Source organism: Oryza brachyantha, chromosome 2 (assembly GCF_000231095.2).
Source record: "Oryza brachyantha chromosome 2, ObraRS2, whole genome shotgun sequence".
Taxonomy (NCBI): Eukaryota; Viridiplantae; Streptophyta; class Magnoliopsida; order Poales; family Poaceae; genus Oryza; species Oryza brachyantha.
The window spans coordinates 8340842-8367807 of NC_023164.2; the positions used below are offsets into that span (position 1 = coordinate 8340842).

The window sequence follows — 26966 nt, forward strand, 5'->3', positions numbered from 1 at the left end:
CTGAACAAAAATCTGGTCGAGGGAAAACGAATCACAAGAATTGAAAGAGTCCAAACATGACAGCAGGAAATGTAAAAAGAAAAACAACAAAAGAAAACATTCGTACACAAGGCGAAGATCAGCTAGAAGCTTAGTTAACAAATTACGCACTTTGCTAAATGGAACAATGAAAAGAAGTATCTTGGATCTAAAGAGGATGAAAATAGACCCCAACTGCATCAAGATATGTTCCTGAACGCCCAAAGAAGCCAACAATGCAACTGTTTTTCTTCAGTGGAGTGCGGAAAGGAGTACCCTGTGGCTGCCCAAAAGGTCCATAGCTACGTACATTGGTCACAAGTGTAAGCGATGTTATAGCCTCGGATGACACATTGAATGGACCCACTGTTCCAATAACCTCCACAAGATACTCTCTTTCATCAAGATTAATCTGCAAGAAAAAAGTTTCCATTTCATCTTTAATTCCTGCATTGCAATTAAATTATAGGAGGCTTGAGATGGTCTTTTTGCTGGATTCAATCCAGGAAGAAAGAAAGAAATGCCATATTTGTATTGCAAAAAAAAAAAACTTTTTATGATCAACTCACCAGTTGAACACTCCCACCAAGACCACCCCATAGGCTGGTCGTGTGCCGCTCTCCATCTTTGTCGAAGTAAGAAAATGCAAGGGCGTCAATGATTATTCCGCTACAAATAGTAACACTTTCCAAGCGTTTGGATGCCACCTTGATGTCGCAAGTGACACCACCATTTCCACCCCATGGACCAATCTTATTTTCCAATATCTACAAGGAAAATGTCAAAGCTTAAGAACAAACATAAATGTAAGTTTGTTTCAGCTAATTTTGAAGTTAACCTATGTTTCAGAAAGTTGTATGTTTATCGGATAAAGGAAACTTTATTGATCTCTGACAATTACATCAAGGTGACACGATTAATGTAAGAACACTTCTGACCTCTATATAGCTAGGATGACACAACCTTTATTATGCCCCCCCCCCCCCCCCAAAAAAGGAACACGATAGTTAAGTATCATGCTGCAGTGGGCAAAGACAAACGATCTTCATCAACTCCATCTACTACGTGTTACTAAGTCTTCCATTAATTAGTCATTTAGAAAGTACCTCTTTTCCCTCTTTTGTTTCCTTCTGAACCTTCACATCATCCTTTATCATGTTGTGTTCATAATGCCTGATCACATGAACATTAGGTTGGTTGGAGTTCATGTATGCAATCCTCCGAATGGCAGCATCTGCACTTTGCACCTCAAAAATTCTGGAATCCCTACAATCAAGTCTTACAGTGACAGCCTTAAGAGAAGATAGGTGCTCCAAGCCAATATCAAAATTCATTGTCTCTTGAACATTAAAAGCTAGCTCAAGGTTTTCAAGCCTTGGCATAGAATATTGTCTAAATATAAGCCCCAAGGCATGAGTGGTAAACGAAAACTCAGCTAGATTATGGAACTTTGCATGCCCAGTGCCAACAACCAACCTTTCAGGTTCAATTTTAAACACATTAAGACGGAGACAATGCAGAAAATGTAAGGCACCAAGACTTTGAAGATCGTCTTGTCGTAGTATGTTAAGTATCAAATCTATGGTGGAGAGATGCAATAAGGATGAATTGATCCACCTTGGCAACATGGATAATTGGCCACATGAAAAATATCGGAGATGCTGAGGAAAGCATCTTATATTTGATACGAACACAGCGGACAGTTTACAGCCATGGATGTAAAGATCATGAATTTTGTGCAGACTACACAAGGAATCACTCAAAGTTTTCTCATAACTCTTATACCACACACCAGAACTCTCTGAAATCTGGAGTATTCTTAATTCTGTCAAACTCCCTAGATCCTTCAAAAAGTTTGGAGACTTGCTAATACCAACCAATGATATTTCCTGTAAGCACTCCATGTTCCCAATTCCATCAGGTAATTTTACGGATGCGTCAATTAGTAGGGTCACCAGTTTTCTTAGATAAACAACTGTTGACGGAAGTTCAGTTATGACAGTGTGCCTTATGTCCAGTGTGTGTAAACAACTTAGGTTACCAATTTTTGGGGGTAGGCTACTAATATTTGTATCCTTCAGTATTAGAGACCTCAAATGAAACAAATCACAGATACCCTCGATTTGGCAACACTTCAAGTCTTGACAACCTTCCAAATCCAGCACACGCAAAATACGGAATCTCGAAAGGGATGGCAACAAGTTGGTAGCATGGGGGAATAGGATTAGTGACCTCAACCGGGGCCACTTCACTTTCTTCTGTTGTATGGTGTGGCCATACCCATATATGCTGCTCTGGAGGCACAACCGGCGAACCTTGTTTGGATAATATGTGCACTGCTGACCACCTAATACCGTCAGAAAATTTGTTTCATTTGACAATGATGTGATAAGATCGAGTACCATATCATGTACACGACAAGCGTGTACCCTTCCATGACTGTCAATGTATGCTGGTTGAATCATGCTTCTGTTAATTAGCTCACTGAAGTAATTGCCTCCTTGTTCATATAAAGCATCCACATTTTCTCCGAGGATAAACCCTTCAGATATCCATCTGCGTATCAGTTGATCTCTCTGTATATTGTAATCCTCTGGATATATAGTTAGATATAGGAAGCAAGCTCTTAAATCGGCTGGCAAATCGTAATAACTAATAGACAATATGTGCCGCATATCCTCCACATGGTGGCTTTTCTCAAGTCCAGAACCAATTAAATTGTGTACCCTATCCCATTGGTTTATATTTTGTGGTCTCGTAGCCAACAAACTGCCTATGGTGATGATGGCTAATGGGACTCCATCACACTTTCTTAGAGTTTTTTCAGATATATCCTTCAGTTCCGATGGGCAACCATCTTCACAGCAAAATATCCTTTTGTAGAACAATTTTTTCGAGTTGTCATAAGAAAGTGGCTGCAGCTTATAAATGGTATGATCAACCTCAGAGGAGCTTGGTGTGGCAGCATCAAGAACTCTACTTGTTGTGATTATTCTGCTTTCACAGTCATTTTCTATTAAAGCACACTCGATACATTCCCACGCTGGTTTCTCCCATATATCATCAATTACAATCAAGTACCTGTGGTTTCATAAGACAACATTAGCATAATACATAGGTTAAATTGAAACTGAAAACCAATTAATTGGATCCTTTCATAGGCAAATAGCAGAGGAAGTATTCAACAGCTCACAAGGCTGTGCACTGAGAAGAAGAATTGACATTGGACAAAACTCACAGAAGGTGAGGGAGAGAAAATACTAGATCTCAAGAAGCTATATTTTCAATTGTGTTAGAGGTGATCACTTTTCTTACCTAACCTTAGGTGTGGTTACTGCTTCCTGAACTCATATATTATGTAAGATCTTTGTTTTTCATTAGTGATGGTATGGAATGACCCCTAAATAAATAAAAGAAGTGTGCAGCCAATTTGGAGCTGATGCAACCTGTTAGCAACCTAATGACGTGGAACAGAGTACAGACAATAACATGTGGAACCAGCATGCGAAAATCACCTTTGAGATGAAAGGGTTGCGGTTATGGGAAAAAAAAAGTTCAAGTGTAAAAGTTGCATATGACAGAATCCCTTCCCTAAAAGTTGTATCAATTCTGAAAGAGTCAATTTCATTGTAGACCTCTAAACTTGTGTCTTGTGCTTATTGAACACCCTGAATTTGCATTTCACTTTCGTAGCCACTTGAACTTACTTCTGTTATCACACCTTGCTCCCTAAACTTTTACAGCCCATTGAACTTGGGTTGTTATACTTTTAGCTTAGACAAAGGATTAGTTTCAATTTTATAACTGATCTAGCAGCCTGAACAGGGGTATTATGTTTTCCCAAACCCTTAAACCTAGCTCCAAATTCTGGCTGAACATGGAGCAAAAATGTTGACTAATAGCATGGGATAACCATAAGCATATAATATTTGGTTAACTATAGTACCTCTTGTCCTTAATTTCATCCCTGATTTGGTTTATGATTTCCTCAGCACCCCATGCTTCTGTCCAATTATAGCCTTGTTGACTGAATTGACGGAGTATGCTACCCAGGATCTTCTTTAAATCGGGCTTTAAGGACACTGAAACAAAAGCATGACAATCAAATTGCTGTCTAAACTGTTGATATATGACATTAGCAAGAGTTGTCTTGCCTAAACCACCAACTCCAACGATGGAGATCACTTTCAGTTTATTCTTTGTGGTGCCCTCTGACTCCATCAGCAACCTGGCCAATTCTTCCTTTGGGCCACTTATGCCAACAAGTTTTGCAGCCTCTCCGTAGATACCAACTAAACGGGGATCAATCTTGGTTTCCATCTTGGCAGCAGCAACAATACTATCAACCTTATACCTTTCACGGCGTGCCGTCGCCTCATTGACAAGCCTCCTAATACGTCTAATGTCAGTAGCAATACTGTGGCGAATCCTTGCTCTTTTCAGCCGGCTCAGACTTCCCTTCACGAACCCTTCGAGGAGTCCATGTGGCCTGGCTAGCAAATGGGTCTCGACGTGAACCATGAAGGTGTCAATGATATCCTCAATGTCATAGGACTGCTCCCTCACATCCCTCTCCCAAATCTTAACCTGGCTGTCAGTTACTTGCACCTCAAACAACTTCTCAAGGGCAGCCTGAATGCTTTCGAGCTCCTCTTTGATAAACATGATATCTCCCCTTGCACCCCTCTGCAGCTTGTATTGATCCATCAGCAGGGTAGTCAACTTAGCAATGAGGGTGGTCATTGCCCCTGCCACAACTGCCATCTTTGTCGATCTTCTTTACCCTCAGGTATGATTCATGCATTCAAAACTGCTGACAAATAGAACAGTACAGTTCCCCCATCGACTAAAAAAACATGACACCATGCAAAAAAAAAAAACAGATAATAGTTAGAAGAGTACCTTTACGGTGTATTCAACGACCAGTCTTGTCATTAGTACAAGTCATCTTAACTGTTGGTTTACTACCAATAGAAGAAATTACCAGCAGTGGCTGTGTAGCTACATGCAAGCTGTGGGGTCAGTTGGACCTACAGCTTTTTGAAACCACAACTTAAATTTGTCCAATCTTCATGAAATTTATTTCAACTTATTGAGATTTACCCTACAGGCTTCAAACGCTAGCTCTGCCACCAACAACTACTCCCTCTGTCCTAGAAAAAACGAATTCCTGGCTATGAATCTGGACATCAGGAATTCGTTTTTCTAGGATGGAGGGAGTAGCAATTAAGGTGCTAGCATGAATAGATATGAGTAGAGAATATTAATTGCAAAAACATCTTAGGTATAGTTGAGAAACCAATAGCAACCCCATGCCCCTTTCTTGGTAAGTAATTTAACCGGAATCAATCATATTGACAAGAAAAATATGGTAGCACCTCAAAAAGGGAAAGTATCCAGCTAGTTTGGTTTGAGTTTAAGACGCACACATGTATACCTGGAAGGCTGGAACAACGAACGTCCTGGAAGGGAGTTGCAACACTTCCTCCCGGCTGTGCCTGCAAAACGATGGCAGTGAAGACACGATGTGTGACAGTCGACTGACAGTCTGCCTCGAAGCCAGGCGGTTTATCAATGGAGTATCAGTATCCATCCATCATCTTAATTTACTCCCTACATGGCTCTGGTTTTCAAGCGATCAGTGGGTAAAATTTGGACAGTTTCTGAAGGGTCATACTTGCATTCATCATACTGTGGTCATTTTCTTAACCACGTAAGGACATGGTAGAACATCATATATTCCATCCTTGCTACTGGCCACCAAGCTTAAACAAGAAAGGAAACTCTAAAGTCAAAGCAAACTAGTGTTAATTACTAGTGTATTAGCCAACGCCGTTACTACTGTAAACTAGTGTTAATTAATCATTAGTGTTTCTGAAGGGTCGTACTTGCTTTCATCATGCCGTCATTTTCTCGAACACGTAGGGGACATGGTAGAACACCACATATTCTGTCCTTGCTACTACCCACCAAGCTTAAACAACAAATAAAACATTAAACCGGATTAAACTACTAGTGTTCAGTAGTGAATCAGTCAAGGTCATTACTATAGTAGTAGCCTAGTTGATTAAACCCTTGTTATGTTTTTTGTGGTCGGTTTATCCCCACATGAAGAGTTCAGTTCCAATGGATCATCACACATCCACACGTCCATGCGTCATCTACGCAACTTTCCACAAATACATAAAGTAATCCCAATGATCTTATCCAGCAAAGTGGAGAAAGGTGAAGAAGAGAACTGCAGTTCAGCAAAACTAAGGGTTACAAGATTACCTTTCTAGAATCAGGGCAACGCTGATTATTGCAGTAATCATATTGCGTTGCAAATCGACGCTGTGCAAGAAGAGAGAAAGAAGTATAATCAGATAATATGCTAGTGAGGCAAAAAAAAAAAAGAAGAACAGAAGAAATTGCTAGGCTACAGATACGAGTGAGCTGGGCGGGCGGTAGCAAGGGAAGCCGTAGAAGCATTGGGAGGAGCGCTCCGTCACCACGGATCGAGGGGGTTAGCCATGGAGGTGTCGTCTCGTCTGTCCGGCAGAGCGCGGCGCGGATTGGGACTCATGGATTCCGAAGGCGACAGCGACGGCGCGTCCTGCTCCTGCGGCGGCTGGCGACGGCGACGCAGCGGCGCGGCGCAACGCAGCGCTGTGGCTTGGGCTTGGGCCGTGCCGGGCTGGCCCATCACACGGCCGCCGTGCCTGCAGGCTGGGGCTTCGGCTGTAATTTTCATATTTTGTCTTTTAAAAAACTTATTTTATAAATAAACTCGTGAAAAAACTTATTACATAAATAGATTTTTTTTGACCGCACCAACATCATTGGCTCCGTCATTGTATAGGACATTGGCGCCGTCGGTTGTGTTCGTGTGGCAGGAGGACGATGCCAATGTCATTGGCGGCGTCCTATACAACGACGACGCCAATGACGTTGGCGCGGTAAAAAATGTCTATTTGTGTAATAAGTTTTTTTATGGGTCTATTTATAAAATAAGTTTTTCAAAAGAGCCAAAATATCAAAATTCCAGGAGGCGGGCCCAACACGGGCCGAAAGGCGTGACGGGCCTGGCCTAGGCCTGCTAATGGGTTGAATAGAAATGGATTAATGGATTGGATTTTAATTTCGATTGTCTTTGGTTGGGTGCAAATGGATTGTTACTTCAAATGGATTGGATTGGGTTGGGTTATAGAGAAAGATAGATTGGTATGGACTGGATTTGGTTAGGTGATTTTAGGTTTTAAATGGATTTAACCCGTGGAGGGCAAATGGATCTTTTAATTGGGTAGCTAATGGATAAGAGAATAGATATACGTGGGATCCACATGTAGAAATTGATCAAAATTTACACAAAGTTACTCTTACACATAATAAATCATCACACCAAATTTCAGTCAAATTTGATAAATTTTTATAGTGTGAACGCGAGTTTTAAAATTTTAGGTCCGAGTTTATACTTACCAAATAGGTGCATCCATTTTACTAGAGTGGGTTGGATCCATTTTGGTGTGGGTTGGACTAAAATTAAAGTTGGATTAATTTGGATTGGATCCTAATGAAAAATAATTAGAGTGGATTAAGAGATGGATTAAAGTGAATTTAGTTGGACCCAAATCCACTAGTAGTAGGCCTAGCCTGGCCTGCTCGTGGCAGATCGGCACAGGCACCGACCCATGTGAGGCGCTGAACCATTCCATACCGGAGGGTAAAAATATAACCTTGACACGTTCGGATCCGGATCCTCTACAATAAGACAGATAAACGTTGTTCATGTGAGGTAAACACAGTAAAGTAATGTCATAAATATTGTTTAAATATTATAGCAACGGTAAATCTAAAGTACTGTTTATTACTGTAGCAACGTCTGTGAAGCAAAACATCATATAAAACCTATCAAAGATATTTTCATGTAAATTAAGATTCATCTGAACTAACAGTTGACTGTCAACTGAAACAACTGCTTTCTTTTTGTTAATTTTGTTGTGAATCCGAAGGGCTGATGGACATAATATCAGTTCAATTGTCGGGTATTAGTGTATCAGGCATTTGAATTTTGAAACAAACTTTGGAGTTGATTTTTTTCGTTGTATTCTGTTTTCCTGTATTAGTGTTTAAACCACCGTATATCGATATATATATAAATTTTTTGCTCACAAATTATTTATGATTGCAAAGTATATTTTTATCAACTTATATTTAACTATTTGTCACTATTAAAATTGGCAACTCTTTAAATGCCACTATTAGATTTGTTCTTGCATACTTACATTTTTGCTACTAGAGAGAATACTAGTTTAGTTTTTGCCACTTTCACCCATGTGGCACTACACGTGTCTGTCTAGTGTGGCGGGTCGACAAGCAGCGTGAGGGTAGGGAGAGAGAGGGGCACGCGCATACCAGGTCCGGTGCGAGGCGGGAAGGAGGAATAGGGCAGCGGGCCACAAAGCTCGACGTCGCGGTGGACGAAGCTGCAGAAGGCGTGGGTGCAATAGTCGCGCCTCCACAGCGCGTACAGCTTCATCTCGTACGCCGGGCCGTGGCAAGGAGGGCCCATCATCTCCCTCATCATCCCTTCCGCTCCGTGATGGCAAGAGCGACAGCGACACTAGATGAGGCGAGACGGTAGCGAGAGTGGGGACAGGAGAGCAGCACGATGAGCACGGGGTGGCGGAAGGGAGGAGGGTGGCGAGGCGAGGATGAAACCGTGTTGCTGGCGAGCACCACCGAGTTGAGGCCGCTCTCGACGATGGTGATGTCCTCGGTGGTGAACTCGTAGACCACCGGAGCCAGCTCTGGCACGACGATGTTGTTGAACCGGCGGAGCAGCGAAGACACGTGAGAGGTCGCCGACATACGGACAACACGAGAGGTTGGACCCCTCACCGTCGAGCTCCATGGCGACATTCTCCCCTTTATTGCACGTCCCGGAGCCGATGCCACGCACGGCGAACGCTGCTGGGAGCGACGACGACGACCAGCACGTGGAGGGCCCCACAAGCTGCAGCTCGATCAGCGAGTCGTGCGGCTCGCACTCGTCAATCAGGTATTCAGGTCAACGCGGGTGCATGCGAACTCCCTGAGCGGCAGCTTGTCGGGCTCAGCCGTGACGAGTAGCCCAACCACGACGACGACTCTGGCTTGCCCACGGCGGCCTTGACGACGAGCAAGTGGCCATGGAGCAAGCGGCTATTGGGCTGGCATTAATGGTCGAGCATAGAGAACCCCTCCGACGCGCCGACCAGCCGCGCTGGATAGACACGTGTCATGTCACGTGGGTGAAAGTGGCATATTTTCTTTTCAGTGGCAAAAATATATGGACAAAATCTAACAGTGACATTTGAAGGGCTGTCAATTTTAATAGTAGTTAAATATCCCGTTGATTTGTGAGCTGGTAGAGATAAAAGGCCATGCCTGGTAATACTCTAACCATCTAGATCTCACTCATAAAATGTCACAAAATGCTCCTGCACTTACGTGGTGTTTGAGATAGCTGGAAAAAAGGAGTGAATTTTTATATTTACTACTTAAATACCCATGTATTGCTACAAATTTTATGATGTGTTATCAAATTTTTCTTATATGAAATACTCACCTTAATTTAAATTTATATGTACATATCAATCTATATTTAACTGGTTTTAATATCAAAAAATCTGAGTGCTAAATTGTAAAACTGCAATTAGAGGGTCACTATACCTTTTTATAGGAGTATATATTTAATATTATAAATGATATGATTTAATAATTAATTATTAAGAAGTTAGAAATCTACTTTAGAAATATAAGATAATGAATTTATTTATAAAAACCTTTTTAGAAAATTACACCGTTTAGTAATTAGTAGTTTAGAAAACATATCTATAAAAATTGAGAAAAAAAACTAGGGGGGAAAAGAACATAGCCTTATTTGACAGTGACATTTTCACGGTACAAGAAAAACTTTGATGTATCGCAATACAATTCGTCTTGATATACTACTCACTCTATTTTAAAATATAGGTTTTATTTTATTTTATTTTGTAAAGGTTTGATCAAATATTGCTCTATTAAGATATAAATTTAATGATACATAATTGATATTATTAGATTCATATTCAAATGTGATTTCACATTTATGTCACATAAGTGATATATTAATAAAGTAATATTTGATCAAACATTTGCCTAACCAAATACAATACATCCTATTTTTAAATAGAGGCAGATCGTACATTCTAAAATATAAATATTTCTAAGATTTAAATTTTGTACCACAATTTAAGCATTCATGCATGGAATATTGTTCCAAATTATTCAAGTGATTCTAGAGTCAATTAGGCGCTTAGAAAAGGAATTTAATAAATTTATTTAAAATCACTAAAATGATTAAAAGGAAATATTTTGAAAAAAGCTTATTGTCTGGTAAAAGAGATGCACTCTCATTTTTTCGCTTCAACTTATACTTATAACAAAATTTTAATTTTTTAACCTTAAATTTAGAGTTAATTTTAGATTTTTCAACCATAGTTTATTTTTTAACCTTACATTTATATCATTAAGAACATGCATATATATTTTTTTATTAATAAATTATTTTTTATTTGTGAATATGTTGATTGGAGTGTTTTTTAGTTTCCAAATGATTACCTCCTAGAAATACTTAGATATTAAAATGGATGTATTGTACTCATCCGACAATCTCACTGTCACTCACTGCACGCTGATGCGGTGCCATCAATCCTTAGAAGTTATTAATACATCCATCCTATAATAACTTTATTTTTTTTTCCATATTTAATGTTTGACCATTTATCTTATTTAAAAAATTATATAAAAACTTAAGAAAACTAATTACGTATGAAGTATTATTCATGTTTTATCATCTAGTAAGAATAAAAATATTAAATCGTAAAAAAATTCAAATAAGACGAAGAGTCAAAATATTATATCAAAAAACTAGAAATGGTCTTATTTCGGGACGGAGGTAATATTTGATATTTTCATGAAAAAGTTAAATGATATATTTGCAAACGAAAAGTAATTTACGAATAAATCTCTTATATATGTGTCTTTGACTATTTAAAAGGCAAAGAATAAAATATAAACTACGATAAAAAGAATCCTAAATTATCTCTAAATTTAAAATAATTACAAGCAAATGCGAACAAAAGAGCGGTTAATCAAAACAAAACTCCCCTACATGCACACGGCTTCGCTGCTACACCTCCCATTTCTTAGCCAAACACACGCGCGCACACTCTCTCTCACTCTCACTCTCACTCTCACGTACTCACTCACACGGCTCTGCCCGCTCTCTCCGGCTCCGATCGGCTGGCGCGTCCCTCCAATGGAGAACGGCGGCAATGGCAACGAGGCGCCGGCGTGGCGGTTCGGGGCGGCGAGCCCGGGGCTGGAGGCGGCGAGGGCGCAGAGCATCCGCGCGCTCGTCTACCGGATGTACGACTGCCTCGACCGCGGCGACGCGCGGCCCGTGGCGCCGCTCGCCCACGGCGACCCGGCCGCCTTCGCCTGCTTCAGCGCGGCGCCGCCCGCCACGGACGCCGTCGCCGCCGCCGCCGCCTCCGGCGCGCACAACACCTACGCCCCCGCCGCCGGGCTCGCGGAGGCGTGCAGGTACGTATATACACATGAACTGCTCTTCTCTGTTTGTGATTTTTTTACCATCTATCTTTTATGGTTTTTTAAGGTACCATTTCATAATTACGAGTCATCTGTTAGTTTGGATATAACGGATCTGATTTACGCTGCTACCAGTAGAAATTTTATAGGGGTAATTAGAACTAAAATATATAAATTTGCGTATAAATTCATGTTAAAATGGATGAATTGCTAAGTATATCTTATTGAAGTTTTAAATAAAATATTTAATATACTTATAAAATATAAAAATATATGATTAGACACTCCTGCTCTCCCGTAACAATATCCTTTTACTGCAATAGCTCTAGCTGTTAACACCTTCACGGTGCAAATGGTTGGATATATATATATATATATATATCAAGATTAATATGTGCATCCCTCGGTATAAGTTATTTTACACCCACTTCCCTTCCAATGTCTCATAAGACCCATCTCACCTCTCACCCTCCTCCCAAGGCCCAAAACCACTCCACTTTGCTTAAATGCTGGTCAAAGGGTTAACCTCGTGGCTCAACCTCTTTATAGGTGTCCCCTCATGTCTATCTAAGCTCACATCTCGTCTCACAGAAATTGTGCAGCAACACGATGACAAAAATACAGTAACACGATGACTAATTTGCAGTAACATCGTCGAAACATACCCATGAGGGATCTATTATTTTAAAACAATTTTTTCAAACAATATGGTACAAAAGTTCTTAAAAAATAATATATGAGGTGAGAGATAAAGTTGTTTAAAATTGAAAATCTTAAGAAATATCTATTTGTGTAGTAATGATGCGCCTTCTATACAGTAATAGCGTTATGTTGCTATAAAATATATGTATTGTTACTGCACAATTGCAGTAACGTCATGATAGATGTGCAGTAACATCGCGATATACGTGCAGTAACATGTGTATTGCACAGTTATAGTAACGTCATGATAGAAATACAGTAACATCACGAAAGAGATATAGTAACATCGTGACTGTAGCTATAATACAACTAATGCATGTGAGAGAGCTAAAAGTATTGTATTCCTAATCTTTATAGAGCAATATCTCATGTGTTTTATATTATTTTTTGAAACTGTTTTCACCACATTGGTTAAAAAAATGTGATTTAAAAAACTAGATCCGTCATGACTATATTTTAACGTTGTTATTGTATTTTATAAGACATGTTACTGTATTTTTGCTTTTGTGTTACTGCACTTTTTAGATAGACGGGTATTGGCAAATGTGGGGTGTGGAGGAAGGTCAAATGACGGGTTTGATCGGTGGGATTTTGGGCTTTTATAAGGGGATGGAAGAGGGTTTGGGCCTTATGAGGGGAGGGGGTATAAAATAGCTTATTCTATATGGGGGTGCACATATATAAATAGCTTATTCTATAGGCTGTGCGTGACAGCGTTGTTTTGCCACATCAATATTGGTGGCATGACCAAAAGATTCATCCGGTGAAAATATTTTCTCTCGGGGTTTAGTAATAAAATTATTTATTAAAAATATTTAAAAAATAAAAAAAATTCTGTCGAGTGGCAGTTGATATCGCTCTCGCCAGAGATGAAAACGACTCCTCTAACTTTGCTTTTTTTTAAGTGACTGACACGTGGATTTTGTATATTTATGATCCTATACATATGAGTGACCTATGTTAGAGGATATATAGTATGTCAGAAATAACTTATCCATGAGAGACACCTAGGTTCTCTCTCCGATCCGCTTAGGATCAACGAGTAAGAGCAACTCCAAAAACCTATAATTCTAGCCAAATTTAGAGTTTTACAATGATGGTAAAAAAAAATAGAGAACTTCTTAGACCGTGGGCTAACCAACAGGCACTCTAAATCTTTGACTATCCATATACAAATCACCTCCACGTAAGATCGTTTTCCTTGGTATCAGGCGATTTCTTTTTCCACTTGTTCTGTCTGATGCGTCGATCTGGATTTTAGAGGACCGCGCGCGCGAGATGACGGAGATGGCAAGTCGGGGCGCACTCGGCAAAGATGCCTAGCGAAGGGGAGGCAATGCCAAGTGAGATACATAAAGAGAGGAAGGAGGAGAAGTTGTTGGATAGCATTTTCACCGGTATTTTTTAAAAGTTTTTACATAACCAAATCAGGCCTTGTTTAGTTCCTAAATTTTTTCCAAAAACATCACATCAAATTTTTAGATACCTAAATAAAGCATTAAATATAGATAAACCAAAAAACTAATTGCACAGTTATGAAAGAAATTTTGAGATATATCTTTTAAGCCTAATTAGAAAGTGATTAGCCATAAGTGCTACACTAACCAACATATGCTAATGATGGATTAATTAGGCTTAAAAAATTCGTCTTACAGTTTCCAACCGGAATCTGAAATTTGTTTTATAATTAGACTACGTTTAATACTTTAAATATGTAGCCGAAAACTTGATGTGATGTTTTGCTGAATTTTGGGGAATAAATACCGCGTGCTAGCTGATCATCACCAGGCCACAGAGCTGAGCTCTCCTTTTACAGTTTTGCACCTAGGAAATCGGAGGCACGCCCATGAGGAACGTACAAATGAGTAGCAACTCGCTCCTCGACGTTAATTAAGCTCGCGTGGGCTAGGAATGAGCCGAGCCCCTACTAGTTTCTCACTCTGGCTCCGTTGCTAGAGGATCAACGAACAATATCAACTCCTATTAAAATTCTCTTAAAATTATATGTTTGTGCTTCTGGCACGTTAATTAACACGCGTACAAGCTAATCATGTATAATGATCAGACTTCACCTCATTTCAAATTAACATTTGCGTCAGAACTACTACACCAGAACCACACACATGTAACGGGATACTACTGACGGACCGATGGCCCAGTCAGTGTTATCTAACAACTTTGACAGGTTGTAAGGTCCGCCGTCATAGGTGAGACATCCTGCCGCGGCATGAACGTGACCCGGCAACGGCCCGTCTAGTGATGGATACCACTGACGGGCCAACGTAGCCAGCCGTTAAAAATGACATTCCAACGGATCTGCTCATTGAAAAAAAATACATTATTAAACTGATCATCGAGATCAACAACAACCAAAAACAAGACTAAAATGTGATCCTTACAAAACTCCAGCTAGCGATATTGGTCAAACTTTGATCACAAGCAGCTCTACGAAAGAGAAGAAAGAAACACTCAGCGCGCACAACGTACGTGCTGCTACTTCCGGTACCATTCTTTTCTCTCCCTTCCCCTCCCGTGTCCCCGGCATGGAGAGCGCCGGCGAGGCGGTGGCGGAGTGGCGCTTCGGGGCGGCGAACCCGGCGCTGGCAGCGGCGGGGTCGCAGAGCATCCGCGCGATCGTCACGCGGGTGTACCGCTGCCTCGACGCGGGCGACGCGCGCGCCGTGGCGCCGCTCGGCCACGGCGACCCCTCCGCGTTCGCGTGCTTCCGCACGGCGCCCGCCGCCACGGACGCCGTCGCCGCCGCCGCCGCCTCCGGCGAGTACAACCGGTACTCCCCCGCCGTGGGAATCGCCCAAGCGTGCAGGTACGTACACAGCGCGCGCCATAAAGATCATAGCTCTCCTCCTCTAATGGTTGGTAGATAGATACATTTTGTGTTTGTGAATATTAATTTTGGTCAAATATGAAATTTTGTTGAAAATATTACCACACTTTGGCATAGGATATACTGTAGGTTGTACGTGTATTTTTACAGAATTTCAACGCCAAACACAAATCAATGGTGTTAGAAAGATCAGCACTAGTATGTACCAAGTTAATTAACGTCGAAATTATCTAAACTAATGTTTGATCTAATTTGACATGGAAATTCTGCAGATAATATATTTTTTATGTACAATTAATAACATCTCTTCCGAGAAGTCTATCTTTTCTTTCGTTTTAATCTGAAAAATATTTTACATAAAAGTAGTCGCTGTTAATTTTAGGTGTAAGGATGTTTTGTATTGATAAGTGATACCGACAGAGACATGATACACACAAGACAGGTATTATATAGGTTCGAGCCTTTGAATACGAAGTAATATCCTATTTCTATTGGCTTGGGTTTATCCATGTGTATTTATGTTAAATAATCTGGTTGTTCTTGAGAGGAACTCCTATCTCAGTCACAGCTACTTCGGTCTCCGATATATGGTAATGCTCGACTGGGCTTACTAGATTAGCCATATAATGCAAGACCTTCTTTATCTAAGTCAAAATGTATGGTATTAATCTTATCTTTGTATAGCCTCTATCATAAATAAATAGACAGATGGTACAGATCCACCTAGTGTATTTTTCTTCTCCAAGTAACAACTCTTTAGTTCAAGCACAGTATTTTAACTCAACTGCCTACATGTTGCCATCTTTCTATCTCCTTTGGATTGGTACCAACAAGAACATGAATTGTTAAATTATCCCTCCATATGCAAACATATATGTTTGATTAAGACGAGAACGGAGCACCAGAGTAGAAATGAGTACAATAACTGTCTGGTGCTGTGCTGCAGAGTACACATAAAACATACTTCAGTATTATAGACAAGATATAAAAAATGCTCAACTGTCTGACAGTTCAGATCAGTAAACGGAAACATAAATAATACGGTTTAATTATTCCCCACTAGCCGGCTGACCTACCCCCATGCCAATAAAAGATAAGAACAATTGCATATATCCTATCTTGAAGACTAATTATGGATTTGACCCTTCTTTTCCAACTTTGTAAACTTGGCCCTCTTTTTCAAAAACGAACATGTCGTTGATGCATGCCGTTAGGGTTTACGATAAACGAAATAAAATAAATAAATTTGAATTATGAATGGACTATTCTGCCCCTAAGGAGGTAGCGGCCGAGCGACCCTGTGGGCGGAGGCAGCGTTGCCCGGCACGCTGTGGGGGAGGCAGCGCGTAAGGGGAGCCGGTGCTGTGGGGGAGCCGATGGCGTCGTCGGGGTGTGGGTGAGGAGGCCACGGCGTTGGGCAGTTGGGGAGGAGGCGGCGCCGGCGGTGGCATCGTGCTGTGGGGGACGAGGCAGAGCCGGTGGCGGCCGAAGTGAGGGAGCAGGCGGAGCCCGCCCCGCCGGCCGCCTTCTGGCCGTCGCCGCCCACCGGGAAAGGGTCGACAGGACCCAATGACCGTGGATCCGGCGCCTCACGACCGGACTTTGTCATGCCCAGAAATTTACACCAAATTTCTGAACAATAGCATGTATTAAATCTCGGCCCAGACATCAGCCCGAGTACACACTATGACAAATCAATACACAGTTCCACGACTTAAAAATAAATAAAAACAATTATCTATCGAAATGCAGCAGAAAAGGAAAACAAACTAAACCATCTAATCTTCAGCTTCAGCTGGCGATGACGGCTCCACACCACAGGCATTCTCGACGGCGAACTGAACCTCACTTCAACCTTGGGAACAACCTTCTTCTGACTTCTGACTCAGGCTCTGGCACTTGCTCTGGTGGGGGAAAAATTAAGCAAGGCTGAGTACAAACCACCGTACTCAACAAGTAACACCCAAGAGAGGGAGAATAATGAATGCAATAGGGTGTCAAAGATAGGCTAAGGTTAAATTGCACAAAGCTACAGTAATTTAGCAAAATAGTAAATAAAATAGACTGAAATAAAAGTAAAGTAAACATTTAAAAATAATCATCCACTGTTCAACGTTACACCTCGTTGCAACAGGCCTAGACCGCTGTCGAACGTTACACCACGTAGCGACAGGGTCAACCCTCTACCCAACGTTAAACCACGTTGCGACAGATCCAAACCACTGCCAACATTACACCACGTTGCGCAGGGTCAAACCAGTTCCAAGATTGATCAGGTTATTAATGGTTCAACTAATCCCAGTGAATCTGTCAGTTCGCCCAATAACCGCGGGCATGGTTATTCGAATAGTTTTACTCTGCAGAGGTGTACAACTTTACCCACAAGACATGGCTCCCAAGCATGTTACCATGCCCCAACGTATCACCACGATACCTTAGTACGAAAACCATGATAAGACCTTTCACCTAACCCTCCCTAGACAATCGCACCGCACTTCAGGTTTCACCCCCTCCTTTACACCAAGTCGGGCAGTCCCCTCTTGTGCCTTGGTAAATCCGGAAGCAGCAGAGGCTTTCGTTACACCACGATTGCCCGTCCATACTCCATCACGCTCACCCTTGCCTTGGTACGTCGAATAGGGACAAGCTAGATTACGAGTCTCACCGTTGCCCATTCTGGCCTGTGGTTAGTACGTGTAAGACTTTCAGGGTTTCCTGAGAACCGGTCCTTGATTGCCATGGGTGCGACTCTCAGAACCATGCACCCACAGCCCACCATAAACAATATTTTAGTTGTATTAATCGTCAACGGGATATTAATAATGATTACAACCATTAAAGGTCTATCAAAGTGTAACTGTAATTAAATGATAATTGGTGAGCTAGTTGAACTAAGCATGGCTAAGCATTGACTAACCCTAATTCTAGTCAAATTAACCCTGGGATGACAATAATAATAAATGGGGATCAAAGGGTATAAAGGTAAATGCTCAATAGATAAATAAAGTAAATACATTTGAATACAATGCATGTTTGAATGTAAAAGCGGGGGATTTTATAATCATAGGTTCAATATGATCAAAGAAGGGTGCCACTTGCCTTGCTTAGAACCACGAGAAACTTCAACGACGACTTCGGGAACGGACGGCGCTGCGACGTGGGAAAAACCTACGACAAACAAGGCAAAACAAACAAAACAGGCTATAAAACTACTGAAACAGAAAAAGAAACTATTTTTAATGGATTCTTGGCATTTTTCTGGATTTAATGAGACTTAAATGGACCTAAACGGAGACTAGATGAATTAGCTATGAATTTTAAAAGATTATCTGTGTTTTTAAACTAAACAGAAAACCTTAATGAATTATTGCGCAATTAATCGGAGGCATGACGTCGGCACTGAGGAGGGAGGAAAGCTGACAGCCGGGACCCACGTGGCAGTGGCTCGTGCAGAGGGGTCGGAGTATGACACGTGGGGCCCGTGGGGAGAGAGAAAGAGAGAGATGGAGGGAGCTAAAGGAGCAGACCCCACCTGGTGGAGAGAGGGGGCCGAGATGTGGGCCGAGCTGTCGGTGGGGGCTTGCTGACAAGAGGACCCCACCGGTCAGTGAGTCAAAGCAGAGGAGAGGGAGGGGGCTGCTTGGCCGAGCCGAGCGGCGCGCGGGCTCGGGCGGCGGGGATGCGGCGAGATCGGGTGGAGGTGGAGGATGTTGGCCGATGGTGAGCGGCAGGGCGCACTTGCGGTGGCACAAGGAAACAGAGGAAGGGAGGAGAGCGGGCTCACCGGGGTGGTGCGGCGACGATGGCCGATGCGACGAGGTCGATCGGCGGCAGGCGACGGTGGCACGACGGCGCTTGCGGAAAGAGGCGGCGGTGGCGCACAAGGAGAGGGGGTTTATAGGGGCGTGGCGCCGTCTGGGGCGGGGAGGTAGTTAGCGGCGTGGCCGGGATGCGGCGCCGGGATCTGCGGGCTACGGTTGGCGGCGGCCGGGGAAAGCGGAAGGTGGGTGCGGCGGCGCGAGCGGCACACGCGGCCATGGCGCGACAGAGAGCGGCGGCGTGGCAGCGCTAAGCGGCAGGACGGTGTGGCGACGCGGCGACACGGCGACACGGCGAGGTGCGGCGCGATGGGATGGGTGCGCGAGCGCAGGACGGCGACCAGCGGACGGCGGCGCGGGCAAGCGGGCGACGACAGGCGGCGGGATCGGCCGAGCGGCGCGACGGATGCGGGCGTGGTGGCAGGGAAGGAAGAAGGGGAGGGGAGAGGACGACGCTCACCGGCAGAGGAGAACAGCAAGGAGGAGTGATGAGGGCGGTGCTTGGCAGCGGTGATCGGTGGTGAGATGGGCGGCGACTGAGCGTGGCGCACGACGGTGACGGCGAATGGCACGGCAACGACGGCGCCCGATGATGGGAAGCGGTCGCGCGGGAAGGCAGGGCGGTGGCGCGACGACGACGTGACGATGGCGGAGACCGGCAGCAATCGGCGTGGCGGCGGCTCAGGAACTAGTGTGGCGGCACGCGCCGGTGGGGCTTTATAGGGGAGCTGGCGCAAGCTAGGGCGGGGAGGAGGTTAGCGGCGACGCGTGACCGTGGCAGGCGCGCGGATAGGGCGGAGAGTTGGTTGGCGCGGCACGTGGATTGCGGCCGGTGGTTGCGGACGGTGGTTAGCCACGGCACGGCCTGGGCGCGGTGTGCACGCGGGCGAGCGCGAGGGCAGCGGGCGACGCGGCGGCCAAGCACGGGCGCGAGGCGGACGCACCGCGTGGCACGGCGGGGCATTTCCGGCGCAACAAGACGGTGAGGGAGGCGCGAAGCGGGTGAGCGGCAGCGTTGCCCAGCTGCGGCGGTGGCGATGTGGCGCGGAAAGCGCGGGCGCGGTGGAGCGCGTCCGAGGTGGCGGGCGCTGGCGCGACGTGGCGGCAGCGGAGAGCGGCGTCGTCGCGGGCAGAAGCGAGACGGTGGCTTGGGGAGATGAGGGCGATGGCGGCGAGGAGGACGCGAAGGGCGGCGGCCGAGCGACACACGACCACGATGACGTCGAGGCTGACGTGCGGCGCGACTGAGAGGGAGCGGAGTGGCATCCGTGACGCAACGGCGCGGTGCACGGCGAGGCGCAGCAGCGGCAAGGCGTGGCGAGGGAGACGACGGGGCTGACCGGTGGGGTCCACCTGTCGGCGACCCTGGGGAAAGGGGGAGGTGATCCGGACCTCGGGTGCGGGCGGCCGTGGGCTGGCCCAGCGGGAGAGGGAGAAAAGAGGGGGAGATCGAGCATGCTGAAATGGGCCGGCCCAGCGGGAGAGGAGGAGGAGGCTGAAGGGAGAGTGAGGGAGGGAGATGGGCTGGTAGGCCGGCGGGGAGGGAAGAAAGGAGGAGATGGGCCGAGGAATGTGATGCGTACTTTGAGCGCCGGTTGGGACACGACTCGGGAAATTGCAGACAGTACACGCATTCACACGACAGAACCAAATCATGCACGAATTAGAGATTCGTACGACAAATTAGATCCGATACGTGAAACCGTGAACTGTTAGCGGAACAACGGCAGGAGTTAACGACCCGTTAAATTGAGATTTAACGACTCGCTAAACTAGAATTAGACGACTTTAACGTTAAACCAATCTACGTGTACAAAATTGAATTTCATACTGTAGATCAATCTCGCGTTAGCTAATTAGATTAGAAAATCCAAGTAATTACACGATAGATCAATAATAGATTGATTCGCATGAGTAAAACATATGCGAACCCTGAGATTTGGTGGAGAGATCAGCGACGGATTGCTGCTGTTCCTCGCTGTTCGGCTAGATAACCTAAACAATTAAACGGTAGATTAATTTAGATTGATTCGCAAGAATAAAATATATGCGAACCTGAAGATCGGGGGAAGGAAACCGGCGGACGGCTGCACTGCTGTTGGACAGGAGGTGGCAGGAGGTGCACGAGAGAGGGAGACGGGGAAAAGAGGCAAGGGTGTAGGGCAGTATTTATAGGGGAGTGCTAGAGATAAATCTAGTTACCCATCTCCTATTAACAAGGAATAGATAAGGTTTCAAAGTGATAAAAATTGGAGTCCTAATTGTTTGGAATTGATTTTACTGTGAGAGAGGAGGTGGTGGGGCTGTTCACGGGAGGGGAGGAGGAGTTGGAGTAGGATGGGGGGTGAAGGGGGAGATCGTGCACGGCTGGAGGGGAGGAGGAGATCGTGCACACGGGGGAGAGGCAGAGGAGCTCGGCCAAGGAGGAAAAAAAAGGAAAAGGGGAAAAGAAAAGGGAAAAGGAAGAAAAAGGAAGGAAGGGAAAAAAGAAATTGACTCCAATTTTACCGATTTTTATTATGTATATTAGAGAAAATTTTATTCTCTGAAATTTAAATATAAATCCTGTTAATAACTTAAAATGCTTTTGGGACATTTTAGAATATCCGAAAAGCTTTCAATTAAATTAAATTAATTTATTACACTGGGTTTTCTCCTGAACTTTAATTAACAAATTATTTTTAATACATTATTTTATTGAGTTTTAGCTAGGGTAAAACTCAAGGCGTGACAGACTTGGCCTCTCCTGCCGCCAGCGTGCGCCTCTGCCGGCCTTCCCTGTGTGAACGAGGGAGAAGAAAGAAAGAAGAAAGAGAAAGAGAGGAGAGGAAAAAAGAAAGGAAAAAAGAGAAGAAAAGAAAAGAAAAGAAGAGAACAGAGAAGGGAGAGAGTGGCTTGGGATTTTATTATGCTGTCAAAATTTTATAAAATCATCTATAGTGATTGCACCTATTACATTCAGCTATTTCAAATCAATAAAATATGAGATTAAGTGCTATAAAATTTATCGAAATTAGACTTATATATATCAAACTAACCTCAAATCTATCAAATAAAATTACATTAATCTAATCTTTATTCCAATGTTTCTGAATAAATATTTACATTTATTTTCTAAAAGTTAATATACAAATAGGGTCAAAAGAGCAAGGGCAAATCGGTCAAGTTGTCCTCCATTTAACACCATTAAATGACCTTCACGTAACAGGGTCATTCGGCTGCTTCGTTTTTGAAAAAGAGGGCAAAAGCTGCAAAGCTGAAAAAATATGATCAAATCCGTAGTTTGCCTTCAAAGTAAGATTAGATTTTTAATTGCCCCTAAAAGATACGGTGTGTGATACACCTGATAATTGAGCTAGCAATTAACTAATGGGATTCCAATCAATCTGTCTATAGAAATATCACTCCTAAGGTACTCACTCCATTTTAAATTATAAGGTATTTAAAGTTTATTCTAATTATATATTTTTAAAATTAATTAATCAATTTTTCTATAGAAATATACTAACATTCGTAAAACCAAACTAGGTTTATTGATCCAATATTGAATATATCTTGACAGTATATTTATTTTATGTTAAAAATATTGCTATATTCTTTTACGATTAAACTTAAAAGATATTTGATTTAGTACTAATAAAATGACTTTAATATCGAGCGGAAGAACCAAGGGAGTAGTTGCTTCGTTTCCAAAGATGCTTCCGAGTTCTGGTTTGATTCTGAGCAATTCCGAAAACATGAAAATGTCGGATGTACAGTGCATGCTAATAATAGTATAATTATGATGTACGGAGTAGTAATTTTGTGTCTTTTAGTTACCATAAATTTTTAGAAGAGGTGTAACGTCAGACATTTGACCGGATGTCAAAACGGGTTTTTAACACGAACGAAGAAACGAATTTCATACCTGCCTGTAAACCGCGAGACAAATCTTATAAGCCTAATTAATCCATCATTAGCACATGTGAACTATTGTAGCACTTATGACTAATCATAGACTAATTAGGCTTAAAAGATTTGTCTCACGATTTCTCCCTAAAAGCATCCCCAACAGCTCATCTAAATTTGGTTATCCTTCATTTGGATGATCATCTAAACTAGTTTCATCCTTCGTATCTATTTGTATTCCACTAAATCATCCATATATGACATCCTCTATATCTCTTTGGAGGATGGAGAGATCATCCAAATATGAAGGTTCTCTTTCCTAATATGGATGGGATCTAAAAATAGATTATAGGATGACTGTTCTGTTGGAGCTTAATTTGTAGTCTCCATCCTCTATTTTTAAGATAGAGGATGAGATAGATAAGCTGTTGGGGATGCTCTAACTGTGCAATTAGTTTTTATTTTTATCAATGTTTAATGCTCCATTTAGGTGTCTAGAGATTCGATGATATGTTTTGGGGTCCATCTAGTGATCAAATGTTTGAAAATTTTAATTCTATCAATAAGATCCGTTCGCTTTTGTTGGATAATAATCTAAAGGCTACACGCAAGTTAAAAAAAATCACATACATGCCCTCCCGCAGTCCCCATATATTACGAGAAGAAAAAAATCAATTGGATACAAACATCAACTTCACCATTTATACCAAGTCGACCAAGATTCGACCGTGAGCTCTGGGATACCTACACACATTGTGTATGCACATGGTTTGCACTTCGTGTTCGAACACAACTTCGGTAGCAAAACTAGAGAGCACGACCGGTGCACTTGGATGCAAACATCAACTTCACCATTCATACCAAGTCGACCAAGATTCGACCGTGAGCACTGGGATACCTACACACATTGTGTATGCACATGGTTTGCACTTCGTGTTCGAACACAACTTCGGTAGCGAAACTAGAGAGCACGACCGGTGCACTTGGATGCAAACATCAACTTCACCATTCATACCAAGTTGATCAAGATTCGACCATGAGCTCCTGGATAGCTACACACATTATGTTATGATGTTTTTGGAAACTAAACATGCAGGTCCGACGACATAACCTAAAATAAGCTAGAAATGGGCATCGGTGCACCGTGCACCGGGACAGCGAAGGTAGGTTTGTACTCCTCTGCCGTCGATCGGATGCTAAACTAAAACGGTCAACCAATTTTCCGATAACCATGCGGACCGAGAAGATTTTCATATTTTTCATTCTTAGACTGCGATCGTAACAAGTTATCTGAAATTCATCAATTTTATTTTCATGTTGCTTTTTCAAATGCTTAAATCTCGTATCAAAGTTCTTTGTATCCTTTTTCATAATAACTTTCTCTTGTGTATCAAAATACCCGTGCTTTACCGTCACACGTCCTATATAAATATATAATCATGATGACAAGTTTTTTCTTGGCTTTGATATCAATTTATTCTCAATATCCACGTGACAACACGTAGAAAGATTAGGATCATATTCTTTCTGTGGGACAAGTAACCGACACGGAAATCGGGTTGGAAACCATTCTTCTTGCCGTAAAACCGAAATTTTGTACTGTTCACACGAGTAAATCCACGGTTGCTACCCGTATTTTCCCTGGGGTGCTGAGCTATTGTTTTGACACAGGACAAAATCACTGGCATGCACATAGTTTCAATCCAACCAATGTTTTGTACATTGAAACGCTATGCTTTTTTACATGTCACTGTAGCCACCATGATTCTCTACATTTTTTACTCTCTCGTACAAATATAAAGAAGTAAAAAACTATGAGAGCATTTAGTCCAGTTTTAAGGCTAAAAACTGCATTAATTAATTCTAAATAATAACCACGCCAAAAATTATTTTGTGTTGCCTGCATCACACATTATAAGGACAATTATTTTGTGAGTTTTGGATCAAGAGATTTTAATGGAAGGATCAGGGAATAACTTGCTTTAAAGTAATTAAGAAAGTTGGCAATTTCGGAACGAAATTCCGGGAATTTCGATTATGCCGGTGGGGGTCCGGTAATGGTATTGTTTTCCAAAATTTTTGAAATTATCATTTATATATTTTTATAATATGTGTATTTGATGAGAAAACAGTTGTTATGAGCATTTGAATTTGATAATTTTTGCTCGGAATTTCCAAAAACCAGAAATTTCGGTCCCGGATAAAACCGGGTACCGAAATTTCAAACCGTGCTAATGGCTTCCTCATATATGCGAATGTGCAGTGCGGTGGCGGCGCACCTGTCCCGCGAGCTACCCTACGAGGTGTCGCCCGCCGACGTGGTGCTCACCGCCGGCTGCAACCACGCCATCGAGATCATGATGTCCGTGCTCGCCTCGCCGGGCGCCAACGTGCTGCTCCCGCGGCCGGGCTACCCGCTGTACGCGTCGCGCGCCGCGCTGAGCGGCCTCGAGTTCCGCCACTTCGACCTCCTCCCGGACAGGGAGTGGGAGGTCGACCTCGCCGGCGTCGAGGCCCTCGCCGACGAGAACACCGTCGCCATCGTCATCGTCAACCCCAACAACCCCTGCGGCTGCGTCTACTCCCGCGACCACCTCGCCAAGGTTTTGCAATCATCTCACACACCGGCCGTGCTTCACCGTGCGAATCAAGATCCATCATTTTGATCAGGATTTGATTCGTAGATCGCGGCGACGGCGAGGAAGCTGGGGATCATGGTGATCAGCGACGAGGTGTACGACCACTTCGCGTTCGGGAGCAAGCCGTTCGTGCCGATGGGGGTGTTCGGCGAGGTCGCGCCGGTGGTGACGCTGGGCGGCATCTCCAAGCGCTGGATGGTCCCCGGCTGGCGCCTCGGCTGGATAGCCGCCACCGATCCCAACGGAATCCTCAGGAAGAAGAAGGTGTTCACTCACTCCATCTCCCCACAAATCACAGATGCAACAATCCATTTTTCTTTCCTCCACAGATCATGGAGTCCATCATAGACTACCGTGCCATCTCGGTCGATCCTGTAACGTTTGTTCAGGTAAGCAATTAGCACACATCCCCACCCCCAAATGCTGCTCGATCTGTTCTTGATCCATGACTCTGAATATCACATGGACTGTGTACGTACGCCATGGAAACGATCGATGGAGCAGGGGGCTTTGCCCGAGATCCTCGCGAAGACGGAGGAGGCGTTCTTCAGCGAGGCGCTGGGCGTGGTGAGGCAGGCCGCGGAGATATGCTACGAGAAGCTGAGGGGGATCGAGTGCATCGCCTGCCCTCACAAGCCGGAGGGCTCCATGTTCGTCATGGCGAAGCTGGACCTCTCGCGCCTGGATGGCATAGAGGATGACGTCCACTTCTGCAGCATGCTGGCCAGGGAGGAGTCCGTGGTGATTTGCCCAGGTGAATTAATTCATTCATTACTGGTTCGGTAAACTGAATTTATTAGTTGATTCTGTGAGACGTTCGATTGAAATCGAACGGTAACAAACGAAACAAAATAGTAACAACAAGTACAGATCTTCAGTCAAATGTAATGGATAAAAGGTCGAACGATAGATTTTTTTAAGCAATTGATAAATAGCAAACCTGAAGATTATTTAATTGCTAAGAGAGTGTGCAATTCACTTTCACTTCAGGGAGTGGACTAGGGATGAAGAACTGGCTGAGGATAACCTTCGCAGTTGATCCACAGTTGCTTGAGGATGGTCTAGAGCGAACCAAGTCTTTCTGTCAGAGGCATGCTAAGATCAAGGAGACCCACTCGTGAATGCTGTCTCCGCTATGGCTACAAGAAAATAAAGTTTGAATGAAGTTGGGCGTGTCAGTCAACTTCGATCGACACGCATGCATCGTCGACGAATTCCTCAAATCGAGGAACTTGTGTGTATCTTAGCTATCCAACGATCCAAAATCAAGTTAAGCTTGCAAACCATTCGAGGCATTTCATATATATGGATGGCTCGTGCATATTGTGATCAGGGTTTCTGAAACTGTGTATTGAGCCGTTACTGTCACTAATCGGTAGCACGGTAACCGTGGAAACCATAAAAACCATGATTGATTCACATTAAAACAATTTGATTTTA

At 43.4% G+C, this 26966-nt stretch overlaps 2 protein-coding genes across 7 annotated transcripts; one reads left to right on the forward strand and one right to left on the reverse strand.

Annotated features, from left to right (window-relative positions):
- Positions 1 to 19: 19 nt before the first annotated feature.
- LOC102710757 (disease resistance protein RGA5-like) lies at positions 20 to 6576 on the reverse strand. 6 transcript variants are annotated; one of them, XM_015834040.2, is made up of 7 exons: positions 6447 to 6576; positions 6292 to 6351; positions 5456 to 5516; positions 3965 to 4864; positions 1125 to 3099; positions 588 to 785; positions 188 to 430 (listed from the first exon to the last, which is right to left on the reverse strand). In XM_015834040.2, the coding sequence occupies exons 4-7, from the start codon at positions 4780 to 4782 to the stop codon at positions 188 to 190; spliced, it is 3234 nt and encodes a 1077-aa protein (XP_015689526.1). In that variant the 5' UTR covers positions 4783 to 4864; positions 5456 to 5516; positions 6292 to 6351; positions 6447 to 6576. The 6 variants fall into 6 exon arrangements, with proteins under 6 accessions (XP_006647196.1, XP_015689526.1, XP_040376601.1 ...); XM_006647133.3 differs by lacking the exons at positions 6292 to 6351; positions 6447 to 6576 and having other exon boundaries at positions 20 to 430; positions 1125 to 1284; positions 1636 to 3099; positions 5456 to 6276; XM_040520667.1 differs by lacking the exons at positions 6292 to 6351; positions 6447 to 6576 and adding an exon at positions 6066 to 6277 and having other exon boundaries at positions 5456 to 5992.
- Positions 6577 to 11241: 4665 nt separating this feature from the next.
- On the forward strand, positions 11242 to 26966 carry LOC102721243 (nicotianamine aminotransferase 1-like). The gene is made up of 6 exons (XM_040520558.1): positions 11242 to 11628; positions 25151 to 25490; positions 25572 to 25790; positions 25856 to 25915; positions 26031 to 26280; positions 26517 to 26966. Exons 1-6 carry the CDS (start codon positions 11342 to 11344, stop codon positions 26645 to 26647), a joined length of 1287 nt encoding a protein of 428 aa, XP_040376492.1. The 5' UTR covers positions 11242 to 11341; the 3' UTR covers positions 26648 to 26966.

Coding starts and splice junctions, on each gene's coding strand:
- LOC102710757 (XM_015834040.2), bottom strand. CDS start 4,782: ATGGCAGTTGTGGCAGGGGCAATGACCACCCTCATTGCTAAGTTGACT. Junction 3,100..3,964: donor GATGAAATTAAGGACAAGAG/GTACTATAGTTA, acceptor ATGAAACCACAG/GTACTTGATTGTAATTGATG. Junction 786..1,124: donor AAACAAAAGAGGGAAAAGAG/GTACTTTCTAAA, acceptor TTTTCCTTGTAG/ATATTGGAAAATAAGATTGG.
- LOC102721243 (XM_040520558.1), top strand. CDS start 11,342: ATGGAGAACGGCGGCAATGGCAACGAGGCGCCGGCGTGGCGGTTCGGG. Junction 25,791..25,855: donor GAATCCTCAGGAAGAAGAAG/GTGTTCACTCAC, acceptor TTTCCTCCACAG/ATCATGGAGTCCATCATAGA. Junction 25,916..26,030: donor ATCCTGTAACGTTTGTTCAG/GTAAGCAATTAG, acceptor TCGATGGAGCAG/GGGGCTTTGCCCGAGATCCT.